The following is a 15,334-nucleotide window of genomic DNA, read 5'->3' as shown; positions in this document are numbered from 1 at the left end:
CAGGGGAATTTCTATTATTCCACATCCTCCCTAACTTGGAAATTTCAGGTTCAAGTTTTTGTTTGTGTATCTGCTTGTGTTTTGGCAGTGCTGATCATGGAACTTAATTCCTTATTCAAGAAAGGCCGTCGCTCTACCACTGAGTCATATGCCTGGCCCCTCAGACTGCAAGTTTTTGCCAGTCTCATGGCATATGTAAGCAGTTGGAGTAGTTGCCTTTGTTGGCTTTGTGCATGTTTTCCTGCTTCACAGTGAGGTTGAACATCTTTCTATATAGTTATTTACCATCAGGGTTTCTTTTGTTTGCTTATAATCTCTCCCTTTTTTGGTTTTTTCTTACTGGGTTGTAAGTCTTTATCAGTGAATTGTAGAAGCCTTATAATCCTGGCTATATTCCGGGATCCATATCCTTTGTGAAATATGTTACCACTGAAAGTATATTTTTAAAATGTTCCTCAGCATGCAGATTTACATATAAATACACAACTGTCAGGCTTTGAAGTTCCAGGAATCCAATTTGATTCCAAGAATTTGTTTTCATTTTGCCTTCTAAAAAGCCATTGACATTTATGCCTAAAAGCTCCACAAAATTGAATGTGCTTTTTAGCTGCCTTGTGGACACATACATAACAAAATAAAGCAGTCAAGCTGTCAACCTTATTCAATTCTTTATGACAGGAAGAAGGAAAAAAAAACTGCTCTCCAAAAATAAGACAGATACTTCCCTCCTAGTATCTGTCATTGTCTTATTGTGAAATTAAACTAGCTAAGTAATGCACAAGGCTCAATTGCAGAATGATTTATTTAGAATTTATTTTCCTGAGCACTTGTAATGACTGCAGAGTGTTGAGAAAAATTGCAACAGGCGGCAGCACCTTATTTCTCAGGAAAGAGCACTAGCACTCCTGAGCAAACCATCAGGCACATGCTTGTATTTATTTGTATTTACTACCCCATACTTGCATTTACCTAAGATCAGGGAAGACAACTCTGTTTTTGTTTTTTGTTTTTGTTTGTTTGTTTTTGCTTTTTGGGTTACACCCGATGATGCACAGGGGTCACTCCTGGCTCTGCACTCAGAAATCACCCATGGCGGTGCTCGGGGACTATATGGGATGCTGGGAATTGAATCCGGGTTGGCTGAGTGCAAGGCAAATGCCCTACCCACTGTGCTATCGCTCCAGCTCCGACAACTCTGATAGCACCTTCAGTCCGCAGAGCACCTGGCTCGCCTCCTCTCCATAACGGTCGCTGTGCATGGACCCTGGAATCCAGCCAGCCCCCTCTAGAAAGGAAAGGATCTGATTGGCCAGTCTTTGCTTTCCAAAGGACCTTTTCAATCCAACAAGCTCATTCTTCTTGGGAGGATTTTCTGTTTGTTTGATTATTGTTTTGATACCACACCTGGCAATGCTCAGGGGTTACTCCTGGCTCTGCTCTCAGGAATTATCCTGGTGGTGCTCATATGGACGCCTGGGATGGAAATGGGTCATCTGCAGGGAAGTAAATGCCCATTCTCCTGTACTATCACACCAGCTCCTGGATGATTCTTTTAAAGTTTTTTTTTTCTTTCTTTCTAATGGTGATAAAAAACAATGATAATCTGAGGCCTGTAGGTAAGAGTGGAAGTTCTGAGGCCAGGACATGTCTCCGTGTGCTGGAGTGCATACTTCACATGTGGATTTGATCTCAGGTTTGATCCCAGGCACCACACGGTGTCCCCAGCACCACTGGAGATGACCCAAGGACTGAGCTATAGGAGCGCTGAGCACTGCTTGGGTATGACTCCAAAACAAAACACATAAGCAAACAAATGAAACAGGAGTTCTGTCTTGGGCTAGCTTAACACATAAAAAGAAGTAAATTAGGGAAGAAAAGAAGTAGGTGAGGGAACAACTGTAACAGCCTGCATTATCACAACTGCCTTGGTCTTTCTCTCCACACATTACCAGCTTCATTTTCATCTTAATCTGCACAGTTTGTCTGTGGCCACAGCAAAGTTCAAAATACAAACTTGATGCATTCCACAGTGGACCTGCCCCTATGCTGACCTGGGATGTGCAACTCCTCTTTGACTAGTCAGGAAAAGCCCATCTCTTCAGTTTGTTTCCTTTTTTCTCCCTTTATTTATTTATTTATTTATTTATTTATTTGCTTTTTTGGGTCACACCCAGCGTTGCTCAGGAGTTACTCCTGGTTCTGCTCTCAGGAATTACTCCTGGCAGTGCTCGGGGGACCATATAGGATGCTGGGAATCAAATCCAGGTCTGCCGCATGTGCAAGGCAAATGCCCTACCCGCTGTGCTATCGCTCCAGGCCCAGGGAGGAGACTTTTCTAACCTGCCTCTCTCCCCATTCCCCCTCACTCCAGGCCTCCTCTCCACCGCCCTGCACTAGCTTCCTTCTCTCCCCCTGGCCATTCTCCCTGCCTTGAGCACTGGTCCCACTGTCTCAGTCCTCTTTCCCCTTGCATCACCACTCCCTGCCTGATTTCCTCTCATCTTTCATTGTTTCAACAGCCGTATTCTTAGAGAGCCTTCTCTGGCCTCCCAATACCACCCTTATTAAGTCTTGTTAGTGTAACTGTCCTCCATGCCTTGCATCTGTTTGTAATCATACATGTCTGTGGCATTTGACTGTCCCCACCTGTCAGAGGAAAGCTACACCAAGGACAGGAACTCTGTCTGTTTTACTGATCTTGTATCCCTTACTTAGTCTCAGGCTTGTGTCCAAAATTTGTAAGGACAGGAAGTTCTCAATGTTGTTGTCACTAGATTCTTGGAAACTGATGCTGAGATTAAAAAAAAAACTTTCAGATAAAACATTATTTTCCTGTAGAAAATAATGGTACTCTAGACTACTTGATATAAGCATGACTTAACTTTCAGGGCTGGAGAGACAGTATAGTGGGGAGGGCACTCGTACACGAATGACCCGGGTTCAATGCCCAGCACTCCGTGTGGATGGCTGAGCCCCACCAAGAGTGATTCCTGAGTATAGAAATAGCAATAACCACTGAGCATCACTGTATGTGACCCCCAAATCAAACCAAAAAAAAAAAACAAACAAAAAAGAATTAACATCCTGAGGCGTATTTCTCATTACAGAAACATCACAAAGAAAGACCCCAAAACACATCTGCTATTAAACAATAATGAGTATCCATTCATTCATTTCCCAAGCTTACTCTAGTTCTGGAGTAACCCCTGAGTACTGCCAGGCATGAGCCAAAAACAAACAAAAAAGGTCCACGAGGTTTACCCAAGTTCCTAGAGCTAGTAAGCAGCAGAGCAGGGTTTCAGCAAAGGGGGCTTTTTATGTATTTGTTTGTTTTTTTACTGTGTAGTGTGGGGCTGGAGCAAAAGCACAGCAAGTAGGGCATTTGCCTTACACGCGGCCGACCCGGGTTCGATTTCTCTGTCCCTCTCAGAGAGGCCGGCAAGCTACCGAGAGTATCCCACCCGCACGGCAGAGCCTGGCAAGCTACCCGTGGTGTATTCAATATGCCAAAAAAATTGATGAACCAGACGACAGTGCTACAGTGTTACTGTGGCGGGGGGTGGGGGGTTACACTCAGCGGTACTCAGGGCTTATTCCTGCCTCTCTGCTCTGGGTCATTCCTAGCAGTTTTGGGGGACCACACACATTGCCAGAAGGGCTCTAGAACAGAAGCTGACCTTGTGTAGGCAAACTTCTTACCACCTGTGCTATAGCTAAAGTGTCTCTAGGCTTTTTTATATCTTTAGTTTTGTTTTTGAGCCACATCTGACAGTGGTAAGGGGCTACCCCCAGCTTTGTACTCTGGGACTGCTCCCAGCATTAGTTGGGGGACCATGTTGCCAGACTTGGTCTGGCATGCAAACTGTATGCAAACATGTACCCAGTTCATTGAGTTACCTCTCTGGCCCCATCCCCTTCTTGAGATTTTGAACCCCTATATATTAAGGCACATCAATTGGTATCTTTCGTAGATATTTCTCTTGAGTGGTTGATCTATTTTTTTTTATAGTAGGAGATTTAGGCCTTTGTGATATGAATTGCAAACATTGTTCTATTTTCCCCTTATGTTACATTTTTAACATTGTTCAACCTGTTAACTTGCTCTACAGAAAAATTGAGTTTCTTGTAGTTACATTTTAACTGCAGCTTTTATTCTTTGTTTCTTTCTTTTTTTTTTTTTGTGGGAAGGGTGGAGGAGGGTTGGCTAACACCTGGTGGTGCTCAGGGTTGGACATCTGGCTCTATGCTCATGAATCATTCCTGCCAGTGTTTGGAGGACCACAAATATCGCTGGGGGTCAGAGTGAGGTTGGCTGCATGCAAGGCAAAGCTCCTGTACTGTCTCCCCAGGTTTTATGCTTTGATTTCATGTTTTCAGTACTTGGAATCACTGATTTCCCTTATCATGCCAAGAAAATAAATACTTTTTCTCAGAAAATACATTTTCTGTTTTAAAGCCTTTCGTATTTTTCATTTTTAAATACGTCATCTGCTAAGAGTTCATCCTGGGGCTGGAGTGATAGCACAGAAGGTAGGACATTTGCCTTGCACGCAGCTGACCCAGGTTCGATTCCCAGCATCCCATATGGTCTCCCAAGCACTGCCAGGAATAATTCCTGAGTGCAGAGACAGGAGTAATCCCTGAGCATCGCTGGGTGTGACCCCCCTGCAAAAAAAATAGTTCATCCTGCTGTGAGGTCCAGATTGATATTTTTCCCCAGATAGCACAGTGGGTAGGGTGTTTGCCTTGCACACAGCCGATCGGGGTTCTATTCCTTGTCCCTCTCAGAGAGCCTGGCAAGCTACCGAGAGTATGCCGCCCGCACAGCAGAGCCTGACAAGCTACCTGAGGTGTATTCAATATGCCAAAAACAGTAACAAGCCTCACAATGGAGACATTACTGGTGCCCGCTCGAGCAAATCGATGAACAACGGGACGACAGTGCTACAGTTATCCAGTTGTCCACATCAACCTGGAAAAGCTCACCTTTATTGCCTACTAAATTTCCATATCTATTTTGATTTACTTCTGAATTCTCCCTTTTTTGGATGGGTGGGCACACCCAGCTGTGCTTAGGGACACTCCAGGCACAGTGCTCAGGGGAACATGTCTTGCCAGGATCTGGGATTTCTGCATGCAAAGCATCTCCTCTAGCCTTTTGGGCCATCTCCCAGCCTTCTGGACTTTCTGTTCCATTTGCAAGTATAATTTGAACTTTATGTTTTACTGCCAATGAGCACATTTTAACCAATATATTTGACTTTTCTGTAGCATTTGACAGCATTTTATCAGGAGGGGGGAAGAGGGTTACACCCAGCTGTACTCAGGGTTTACTCCTGTTTCTATGCTCAGGGATCACGTGAAAACCAGATAAAACCTGGTTGGCCACATGCAAGGCAAGTGCCCTACCTCCTGCGCTATGCTGCTGGCATTGTATTCGGCAATGTTTGCAGGCAGGCAGGGAAGAGGATCCTGGCAATATGCTTTGGGGAAATAAGAAAAACTTCAGAAGAGATTTCCTAGATCTAAAGTAACCCAAAGACCAAAAAAAAAAAAAAAAGTAACCCAAAGACATGAAGACCACACCCCTTTGACACCAACAAATCCTGAGACCTTCGGAGAAGAGAAACTGAGGCACCACCCAGATGCAGTAATCCAAGGGCCCACCCAGAGAAGGATGGACCCCTCAGAAAAGGAGAAGCTACAGAAGAATCCATGAACTTACGAGAAGACCATTTACAGAGCAAGGCTTTCCTGTGGCAATCACTGTCACTGCTGTCACTGTCACTGTCATCCCACTGCTCATCGATTAGCTCGAGTAGGCACCAGTAACACCTCCATTGTGAGACTTGTTTGTTACTGTTTTTGGCAAGCCACAGGTAGCTTGCCAGGCTCTGCTGTGCGGGCAAGATATTCTCGGGGTAGCTTGCCATGCTCTCCGAGAGGGGAGAAGGAATCAAACCCAGATCAGCCACGTGCAAGTCATACATCCTACCGGTGTTCTTGCTCCAGCCCATAGCATCTATGGCAATGCCCAGATTAATTCTCATGTATGCAAAACTCCAGGAAAAACCCATTTGAAAGAAGTGAGCAAAAGCTCCTTGCTTGCTCGTTAAGCCGCTGTTCTCCCTTGAACATGCATTTCACTCGCCTGTTTTGATGTTTCTTCTCCTATTTCCATTCTAGAGAAGCCTATGTTCTCAAATATGTGCCTCCCCAATCCCTCTCACCCCCATCCCACTCTCCTTCTCCTTCCCCTCACATCTTTCTAAGTAAGTTTCAATAAAAACTTTCTTGCTGGGCTGGAGCAATACTACAGCGAGTAAGGGCTTTTGCCTTGCATGTGGCCAACCCAGGTTCAAACGCTGGCATCCCATGTGGTCCCCTGAGCACCGCCAGGAGTAACCCTTTTTTGGTGTGACCCAAAAAGCCAAACAAAGAACAAAAGGCAAAAAATTTTCTTGTTTCACCATTTGCTTCCTCCTGAAATTCTTCTTATGAGGGAAAGGCAGCAGACTCAAGATGCCAATGATAAGGTGAGGATCTAGGCCAGGCTTTTCCCCAAGACCTGATGGCTAAGGTGGGTTGGACAGAGAGGTGGAATCACTCCTCTTGAGTCTACCCCACTTTACTGAGCCACCAGCAACAGCACTCTTGACTAATTCCCCTTCCTTGATGTACTCTCACTGCTATGTTGTTTCATAATTTTTTTTTAACTTTTTGGATCACACCTGGCGATGCACAGGGGTTACTCCTGGCTCATGCACTCAGGAATTACTCCTGGCAGTGCTCCCCCGAGATATGAGATGCTGGGAGTTGAATCCGGGTCAGCCGTGTGCAAGGCAAATGCCCTACCCGCTGTGCTATTTCTCCAGCTCTGTTGCTTCATTTTGTTAGTACTCTAAATGTTTAGGAACTAACAAATCAGGGTTACTATACTAATGATAATGAAGTGAATATCATCAAAAGTCACCCCAGGAAAAATCAGAACATGTTTGGCTTCCCTGAGATGGCTTGAAAAAATTTTCATTGGGGCCAGAGCGATAGTATTTCGGACAGGGCATTTGCCTTGTATGCAGCCAATCTGAGTGTGATCCCCAGCACCACATATGATCCCCTCACCCCACCAGGCACAGAGCCAAGAAGAAGCCCTGAGCACTGCCATTTTTGCCTCGTTTTATTTGGGGGTCACATCAGGCAGTGTTCAGAGATCATTTGTGGCTCTGAGCTCAGGGATCACTCTTTTTTTTTTTTTTTTTTTTTTTTGCTTTTTGGGTCACACCTGGCGATGCACAGGGGTTACTCCTGGCTCTGCACTCAGGAATCACCCCTGGCCGTGCTCAGGGGACCATATGGGATGCTGGGATTTGAACCCGGGTCGGCCGCGTGCAAGGCAAACGCCCTACCCGCTGTGCTATATCTTTCCAGCCCCTCAGGGATCACTCTTGGCAGGGCTCAGGAAAATTGAACCCCAGTCATCCACATGAAAACAAGTGCCCTATTTGCTGTACTATCTCTCTAGCCCCCAAATATCTTTATTTTAATTGCATGGAAAGTACCGTAATAATTTCAACTGCTTAGGGACTAAAGAATATTTTTTAGGTTTTGGACCACATTCAGCAGTACTTAGGGCTTACTCCTGGCTCTGTACTCAAGAGTTACTCATGGTGGTACTGGGGAGACCATATGGGATGCTGGGGTTTGAACCTGGGTCAGCCACATGCAATGCAAGTGCCCTATCCATTGAACTAACTCTTTGGCCCCCCTGGAGTCATTTTTTAAAAATCCCTCTCCTGCGTACAGAGTCAGGAGTAAGCCCTGAGCACTGCTAGATATGACCCCCAAACAAACAAAATCCCCCTTTGGGGCAGAGAGACAGTACCCTGGCTATACAGATAGAACAACACTATGAAATTCTACTTAACCCATCTACTGATTTTTTACTAAGGAATCAGTACAGGCCAGGTTAGTTCTAAAACTCAAGCATTCGATGACATCAGGTTGATATTTCTATTAAGACGCTATAATGTAGTGATTATGCTTCACCCATTGGCCAAGACTCTTGGCTCCAACTTTTTCTGACCCTCCCCTTCCAAGTTGAGGGTATGCTTTGGATATGCTCAATCCAACCTGTATTTCCTAAAGTCACTTTACATCTCTCTGCTGGGCTCCACCGCCTGCTTCCACCCTCTAAGCATCAGCTTCTGATCAGTAACATGGGAGTAATGATACCTCTGAAAGGGTTCTGAAGCAGGAAAATGAGAGTCTGTACACAGGGAGCCTGGATCAACAAGCCTACCGTGTCATTTGCAAGAGTGTGTTTGCATGAGTGAGTGCATGCAAACTACATAGTAAAGGATTTCAGAGAAAACTGTTGTCCTTGGCATGATTCTAGAAAATTAATAAAATGAGCAGACAAATGCTAAAAAAAAAAAAAGTATTGGCTGTGTAAAAATAACCAATTACAGTTGTTTATGTAAACAGCTTAACGTTTAAGGCCTAATTATCATGTAGCACAGTGACAATTACACATGTCATTAAATATGCATCAGATTACTCTGGTAAGTTTAATTTGATGACAACAATAAAGTACTCACTCTGTCCTCTGAGGAACAGTCTCATGGCTGCACCAAGATCATAATGTCTAAGTCTGTTCACTATTTACATGAATTAGATGGGAGAGCTCCTGAATTTGTTCTGCCTGTGAAGATTAAAACTGGATTATCCACTCTGGGTTGAAACTATACATTCATGAGCTATGACGTCATGGACACTCTCCTTAGTGATGGAGTGTGAGGAAGATGCTGGAAAAAAAAATTCCTTTTAACTGCTTGGCATTCTGAAAACCTACAGAGTTAAATACATCATTCTCAATAATAAAAAAAGTCTAAGGTGAACCTATGCTCAGGGGACTCAAATCATATTCATGGCTGCAGCATGCATATTCTTGCATACCTATGTTTTCCATCCTTTGGCTTTGAGTCTGTGTTTGTTCTGGCTATTCAGATGTTTTTCCTGCAGGCAGCAGAATGTTGGGTTCAGTCTCTGAATCCATTTTCCCAGTCTGTGTCTCTTAATTGGTGAATTAAGACCATTGACATTGAGAGAGATTATTGTCATGGGGTTTTGTGCCATCTTTCTGTAAGGGTTTGTTGTGCTTGTAGGGGTTTTTCTTGTCTTACAGTAGCCCCTTTAGTCCTTCTTTTAGGTTTGGCTTAGAGTCTATGAAGTTCCTGAGTTGTTGTTTATCCGCAAAATAGTGTATCGTTCCTTCAAGTTTGAATGAGTTTGGCCAGATAAAGTATTCTTGGTGAAGCATTCATTTCATTGAGTTTTTTCACAATATCCCACCACTGCCTTCGTGCTTGAAGGGTTTCCTCCGATAGGTTTTGCCTCAGGCAAGACAAACACTTTTAACTTCTGCACTCTCTGGCCCAAACTTACAATAACTTCTCAACCACTCCAGGATCATTCTAGAGAACACTTCTAAAATGACAACTGTGAGACAAGTGATACCTCTGCAGGTAGGTCTTGCAAGCAGCTGACCCAGGTTTAACCCCCAGCACCTCCCATGGTACACCGAGTCCTCCACAGAGCCAGGAGTAAGCCCTGAGCACCACTGGCTGTGATTCAAAAACCAAAACTAAATTAAAAGTACAATTGTAATGTACTTTTTTTGAATCCCACTATGGACTGGGATCATTCATACACAATCACATCTTTATAAAACTTTTGCAAATTACATATTGAAAGTTTTGGTTTTAATATGAGGAAAAAAGAGGTTCAAAAAAGATCATATGCTGACTAAATTTTTGGAGGGAGAAAGGGGTGAAAAAAGAATTCAGATTTAGGAAATAGGGGTTGGAGAAAAAAGTGCTTGCTCTGCATGCAAAGCCAGGTCAAATTCCAGGCACCACATATGGTTCCCTGAGCACCATCAGTGATGAGTCCTGAGCACAGAGCCAGGAATAAGCCCTGAGCACCATCAGGTGTGGCTCCAAAACAAAAACAAAGAATTTTTTAAAAGAAGAGAATTAAAAGTAAAAGCAGGGACTTTTAATATTTCCTTAACTGGATTCTTAGTGTTTTGGCTTTTGAGCCACACCCATGCATGCTCAGGGCCTACTCCTGGCTTTGTGCTCAGAAATCATTCCTGGCAGTGCTCAAGGGACCATATACGGTGCCAGGAATCGAACCCAGGTCGTCTGTGTGCAAAGCAAGCACCTGAAGACTAACTCTTTTTTCCTTTGCTTTCAATTTTATTAAACAGTGCCAGGTTCCTAGCAAATCATGTTTTAAATATTTATTAGGAACTTACTGATTGCAAAAGAGGACAAATCACATGTCACCAAATGGCACAAAGTACCTCAAGAGACATCTGACAGCCAAAGGTGGAGGACTAATAAATCAAGCTTTAAAGTATGCAGTTAGGTTGCATGGCAGGCTCTTAAATTTTTTTTTTTTTTTTTTTTGTTAAACAAAGGTCAGGAAGCAACAATGCATCACTAGCTCACCTAATTCTTTGGATTGAACCTGGTGACTTACAAGATCCTGTACTTTGTGTGACCAAGAAGTCAGAGGCACCAGAAAGATAATTTTAGGGGCTGGCACATGCTGTGCTTGTGGGTGACCCGGGTTCAACCCCAGGCACTGTGTGGTGCCCAAGTACTTCTGGGAGAGATCTTGAAAGCTGAGGAGGAAGTACTCCTTCAGCTCTATTTGATGTGGCTCCAAAACAAAAACAAAAGAAATCAGAGGGGCTGGGTAGATGGTTCAAAGGGCTGGACCACGTACTTTGCATAGGGAGCTCCAGGCTCAATCCCCAGCACCATATATGGTCCCCTGAACACCACTGAACGTTACTCCTGAGAACAGAGCCAGAAACAGCCTCTGAGCATCACTGCACGTGGCCCCAAACCTGCCCTCTCCAAAAGAGTACATCTCAGTCTGTACCAGGGCCAAGATCTCTAACTTACCCTAACAGGGTTTATGTATAGACTTTAAAAACTTTTTATTTTTGGGTTTTGGGCTACACCTGGAGATGCCCAGGGCTTACTTATGGACTGCACTAAGGAATTACTCCTGGCAGTATTCAGGGGACTATTTGGAATGCCAGGGATCAAACCTGGGTCAGATGTATGCAAGGCAAATGCCCTACCCACTGTACTATAACTCTGGTCCCTACGTATAATCTTTTTTTTTTTTTTTTTTTTTTTGCTTTTTGGGTCACACCCAGCAATGCTCAGGGGTTACTCCTGGCTTTGCACTCAGGAATTACTCCTGGCAGTGCTTGGGGGACCATATGGGATGCCGGGGATCGAACCCGGGTCGGCCACGTGCAAGGCAAATGCCCTACCCGCTGTGTTATCGCTCTGGCCCCCCTACGTATAATCTTTTGCTTTTAAATACTATTTTTGTTTTTTGGTTTTGGTCCACACCTGGCAGTGCTCAGGGCTTACTCCTAGTTCTACGCTCAAGGATCACTCCTGGCAAGGCTCTGGGGACCACATGGGGTGCTGGAGATAGCACCAACCCGGATTGGCCGCTTAGAAGGCAAATGCCCTACCAGCTGTATGATTGCTCCAGCCCTAATTATACTTTATTCACATTCTCTCTTCCCTTCTTGTTGCGATAAAAGGCTACACACCCCTGATTGTGGTGCCTGTGGGGAGTCACACACATGGCTGTGGTACAGGCAGGACCATGCTCAGCACACAGGGGAACTTGCTGGGAGGGAACTGGGGTCACTTGTCTGCCCAGTAGACACTCTGCTTCTGCGCAATCCCTGGTCCTATTGACATCCATGTGTAAACCAATGACCTAGTAAAGTACAGTTTATGGGAGATAACACCTATAAAATATTTTGGCATATAAGTATATCTAGAAATGGTAGAGAATGCTTTCCACAGAGGGAGGAAGCTGGCCACAGTTTAGTCCAAGAGGAACTCTTAGAATTGTTTGGACTGAGTCAGTCAGCTCCCCCCACCAAAAAAAAAAAAAAATTCCTGGTTTTAGGTCAACATCAATGCCCTCAGTTAAAAGTGAAAGAATGTGAGTAAGATTGACCTACATCCAAAAGGTGGGAACTGGTGCAACAGCACAGAGGGTAGGGCACTTGTACATAGGGTCCCTTGAGCCCCACCAGGAGCGATTCCTGAGCACCTCAGGGTGTGGTTCCAAAACAAACAAAAAGGCCTGAGTGATAGTACAGGCACTTGTTTTGCATGGGGTTATTTTGATGGTAAATCTAGTTCAATCCCTAGCGGGGATAAAAGAGGGGGGAAATAAAACCAAAAACTTCTTCCCTGTTGGCAGGAACGTAAACTGGTTCAGCCTCTAGGAGAAACAGTATGGTGATTTCTCAAGAGTAAAAGGAGATCTGCCATATGATCGGGCAATTCCATGCCCAGATATTGATCCAACCTAATTAGAGAAGGTGTATGCACATCTACCCTCATCACATCACTATTTACAACAATAAAGATGTGTTGGGGGGCTGGAGCGATAGCACAGCAGGTATGGCGTTTGCCTTGCATGCAGCCGACCTGGGTTCGATTCCCAGCATCCCGTATGGTCCCCTGAGGACCGCCAGGGGTGATTCCTGAGCGCAGAGCCAGGAGTAATCCCTGTGCATTGCCAGGTGTGACCCAAAAAGAAAAAAATAAATAAAAATAAAGATGCGTTGGATATCCACAATGGAATACTACCAAGCTAATAGAAAGAGGATATCTTTTCTTTTGCTCCAACATGAATGTAACAGGGAAGGAATCATACTAAGTGAAATTTGTCGAGAGAAGTATAAATAGTCAGTGGCCTCATCTGTGGTATATGGGGCAGAGTGATAGCTCAGAGAGCCAGAGTTCATGCTTTACACACAGGAGCCCTTGATTCCTGGCACCACATGTCCCCAAGCTACCGCTGGGTGTGGCTCAAAACCAAACAGAGGAAAAGCAATAAGGGAATCAGGAATGGTCAATAAAAACACCCCCCCCACACCAGTTTCCTAAAATAAGCGATGCTGCCCCATCCTCTAGGGCAATGGAACTCTCCAAAGGATGGTAGCTGTCTCTGGTGCAATTGGGAGAAAGTGCTATTTAGCCACTTAAAGAAGGTGGAAATTTTGGCTTGAAGAACTTGTACAGAGGGTAGGGTGCTTGCCTTGCATGTGACTGACCTGGCTTGGATCCCAAGCACCACTAGCAATGATCCCTGAATGTAGAGTCAGGAGTAAGCCCCAAGCACAGCTGGGCATGGTTTCCCATCCCTTAATATGTACATATATGTATCCATATACACACACACATATATATATATATATGTAAGGTGAATTTGGGGGGGGTGTGGATGCTGAGTAATTTTTCTTTCTGAAAAGGAGTAGACCAATAGGCTAAATTCATTTGGAAACTTCTCTTTGGCTTTGACAGAGTCAGGGAACTGTGATTAAAGAGTGTTGGGCGGTGGGGGGTGGTTAGCTGAAAGGCTGCTCTGAACTGTGGCCCAAGGGTACTGGAACTTTGCTGGCAGAAGTGAGACAACACTGAACCTCTAAATTAAGTAACCCTTTACACTCTTTTTTTTTTTTTTTTTTTTTTTGCTTTTCAGGTCACACCCAGTGATGCACAGGGGTACTTCTGTCTCTGCACTGAATGCTGGGAATCAGTGGGATGCTGGGAATCAAACCCCGGTCGGCCAGTGCAACGCAAATGCCCTACCCGATGTGCTATCGTGCTCCAGCCCCAAAACCTTTACACTCTTATAAAACCAAAGTTGCCTCAATAAAAAAGAAATTAAAAAAATAAACAAAAATACCAGACAGGCCTGAAAGATAGGCCAACAGGCTACACCATATACTCTGCAGTCAGGAGGCCTGGGTTTCATGGGACACTGCATGGGACTCTGTGCACCATGGTGTGTGGGCCCAAAGCCAACATTTAAATAAGTAAAAAGGAAAAATATTAACAAACTGGGGCTAGAGCAGTAGTACAATAGGGAGGCTATTTGCTTCGGCCAGGTCCGATACCCGGCACCCCAGATGGTTCCTCAAACACCATCAAGAGTGTTCCCTGAGTGCAGAACCAGGAGTGAGCCCTGAACACCAGTGGGTGTGGCTCAAGAACCAAAATAAATAAAAATTTAACAGGATAAGACAATTAGAGAAAAAAATTTGAAAAGGTACAAAGTAAATTCAACTGATCTTGGATATGATTAACATAAATTGTCTTCAAGTGGACAAAAGGTGTAAGAGGACATGCTTAATGAGGGAAGCAACAAGGCACTTAAACATCTCCGCTATGAGGTTAAATACAAGGTACATGAGAAGCACAGGAGAGGACCACTTAACCCAGACCTGGGGGGCTCGCAAGAGATATTTCTCAGGAAGTCATGACTATGTTGAATCAAAAGTACCTTGGCAGGGCTGGAGAGACCTCACTGAGCTGAGCAAATGTTTTGCATGCCCGAATGCTGGGTTTAATCCTCAGCTCTGCATGATCTAGAATACTGCTAGCTATGACCCCCAAGCACAGAGATCAGGGTGTCCCTTGAGTATCACCAGGTGTGGCCCAAACAACAAACAAAAAGGACCCCAAAAAAGGACCTTGGGAAAGAAAGTTTTGATGCATGGAGAGAAATGGAGGAATTGCTATTTGGCTGCAAAAAAAGATGGGGCAACAAGGGGAGGAGGGAACAACTGCACAGCAGGTAAGGCTCTGGTCTTGCATACATCCAACCTAGGTTCAGTCCACAGCACCATATATAGTCCCCTGAGCCTGCCAAGAGTGATCCCTGAGCACAGAGCCAGAAGTAAGCACTGAACACAGCCAGGTGCGGACAAAAACAAACAAACAAACAAACAAACAGCAGAAAAAGGTGGAGCAATGATAATAAAGAAACAGGAAGACACTGTACTCTGGAGTGCCTTCTACAAAGAATGACCATATCGTTTATTGTATAAACCAAAACACTTCTGAGTAAAATAAGAATGTGATGACGTTACTAGTTTTTTGGACATAACAGGTGAAATGAAGTTCTGGGTCCTCGGCAACCCCTGCTTGTAGGTGGTGTTCAGCTCTCGGCCCTCCAGTTAATTCATAGATCGCAAAACTTCTCTTTACCTTATACACTTTGCCTGAGTGACTTCATCCATACCTTTGCCTTTACTTGTTCATTTCACAAACATTCCACCAGGATGCACTTCTGGGCACTGAGGTTATAAAGAAGAAAATATACAGTATCTGTCCTCAAACTCTGGTCTTAAAGGAGAAATCTATTCAAATACTCAAAAAATAAAGCAAAGCAATAGCAACAACGAACAACTACGATAGTTCTGCAGTTG

At 44.4% G+C, this 15,334-nt stretch overlaps 1 protein-coding gene across 5 annotated transcripts in view; it reads right to left on the bottom strand.

The window, feature by feature from the left end:
- The window catches only part of ACACA (acetyl-CoA carboxylase alpha), a 322,844-nt gene that overhangs the window by 304,932 nt on the left and 2,578 nt on the right, over nucleotides 1–15,334 (bottom strand). Inside the window, exon 2 of one of the 5 annotated variants that reach the window (XM_055130189.1) lies at nucleotides 15,114–15,202. The exons of 3 other annotated variants lie outside the window; for them this stretch is intronic. In XM_055130189.1, the coding sequence (XP_054986164.1) occupies nucleotides 15,114–15,145 (32 nt within the window). In that variant the 5' untranslated portion in view covers nucleotides 15,146–15,202. Of the gene's footprint in view, nucleotides 1–15,113; nucleotides 15,203–15,334 lie in introns of those variants that run through there. One more of the 5 variants, XM_055130191.1, reaches the window with a different exon arrangement.

Source organism: Sorex araneus, chromosome 3 (assembly GCF_027595985.1).
Source record: "Sorex araneus isolate mSorAra2 chromosome 3, mSorAra2.pri, whole genome shotgun sequence".
NCBI lineage: Eukaryota > Metazoa > Chordata > Mammalia > Eulipotyphla > Soricidae > Sorex > Sorex araneus.
The sequence above is the reverse complement of the archived record's forward strand: the minus strand, read 5'-3'. Positions and strand labels throughout refer to the sequence as shown.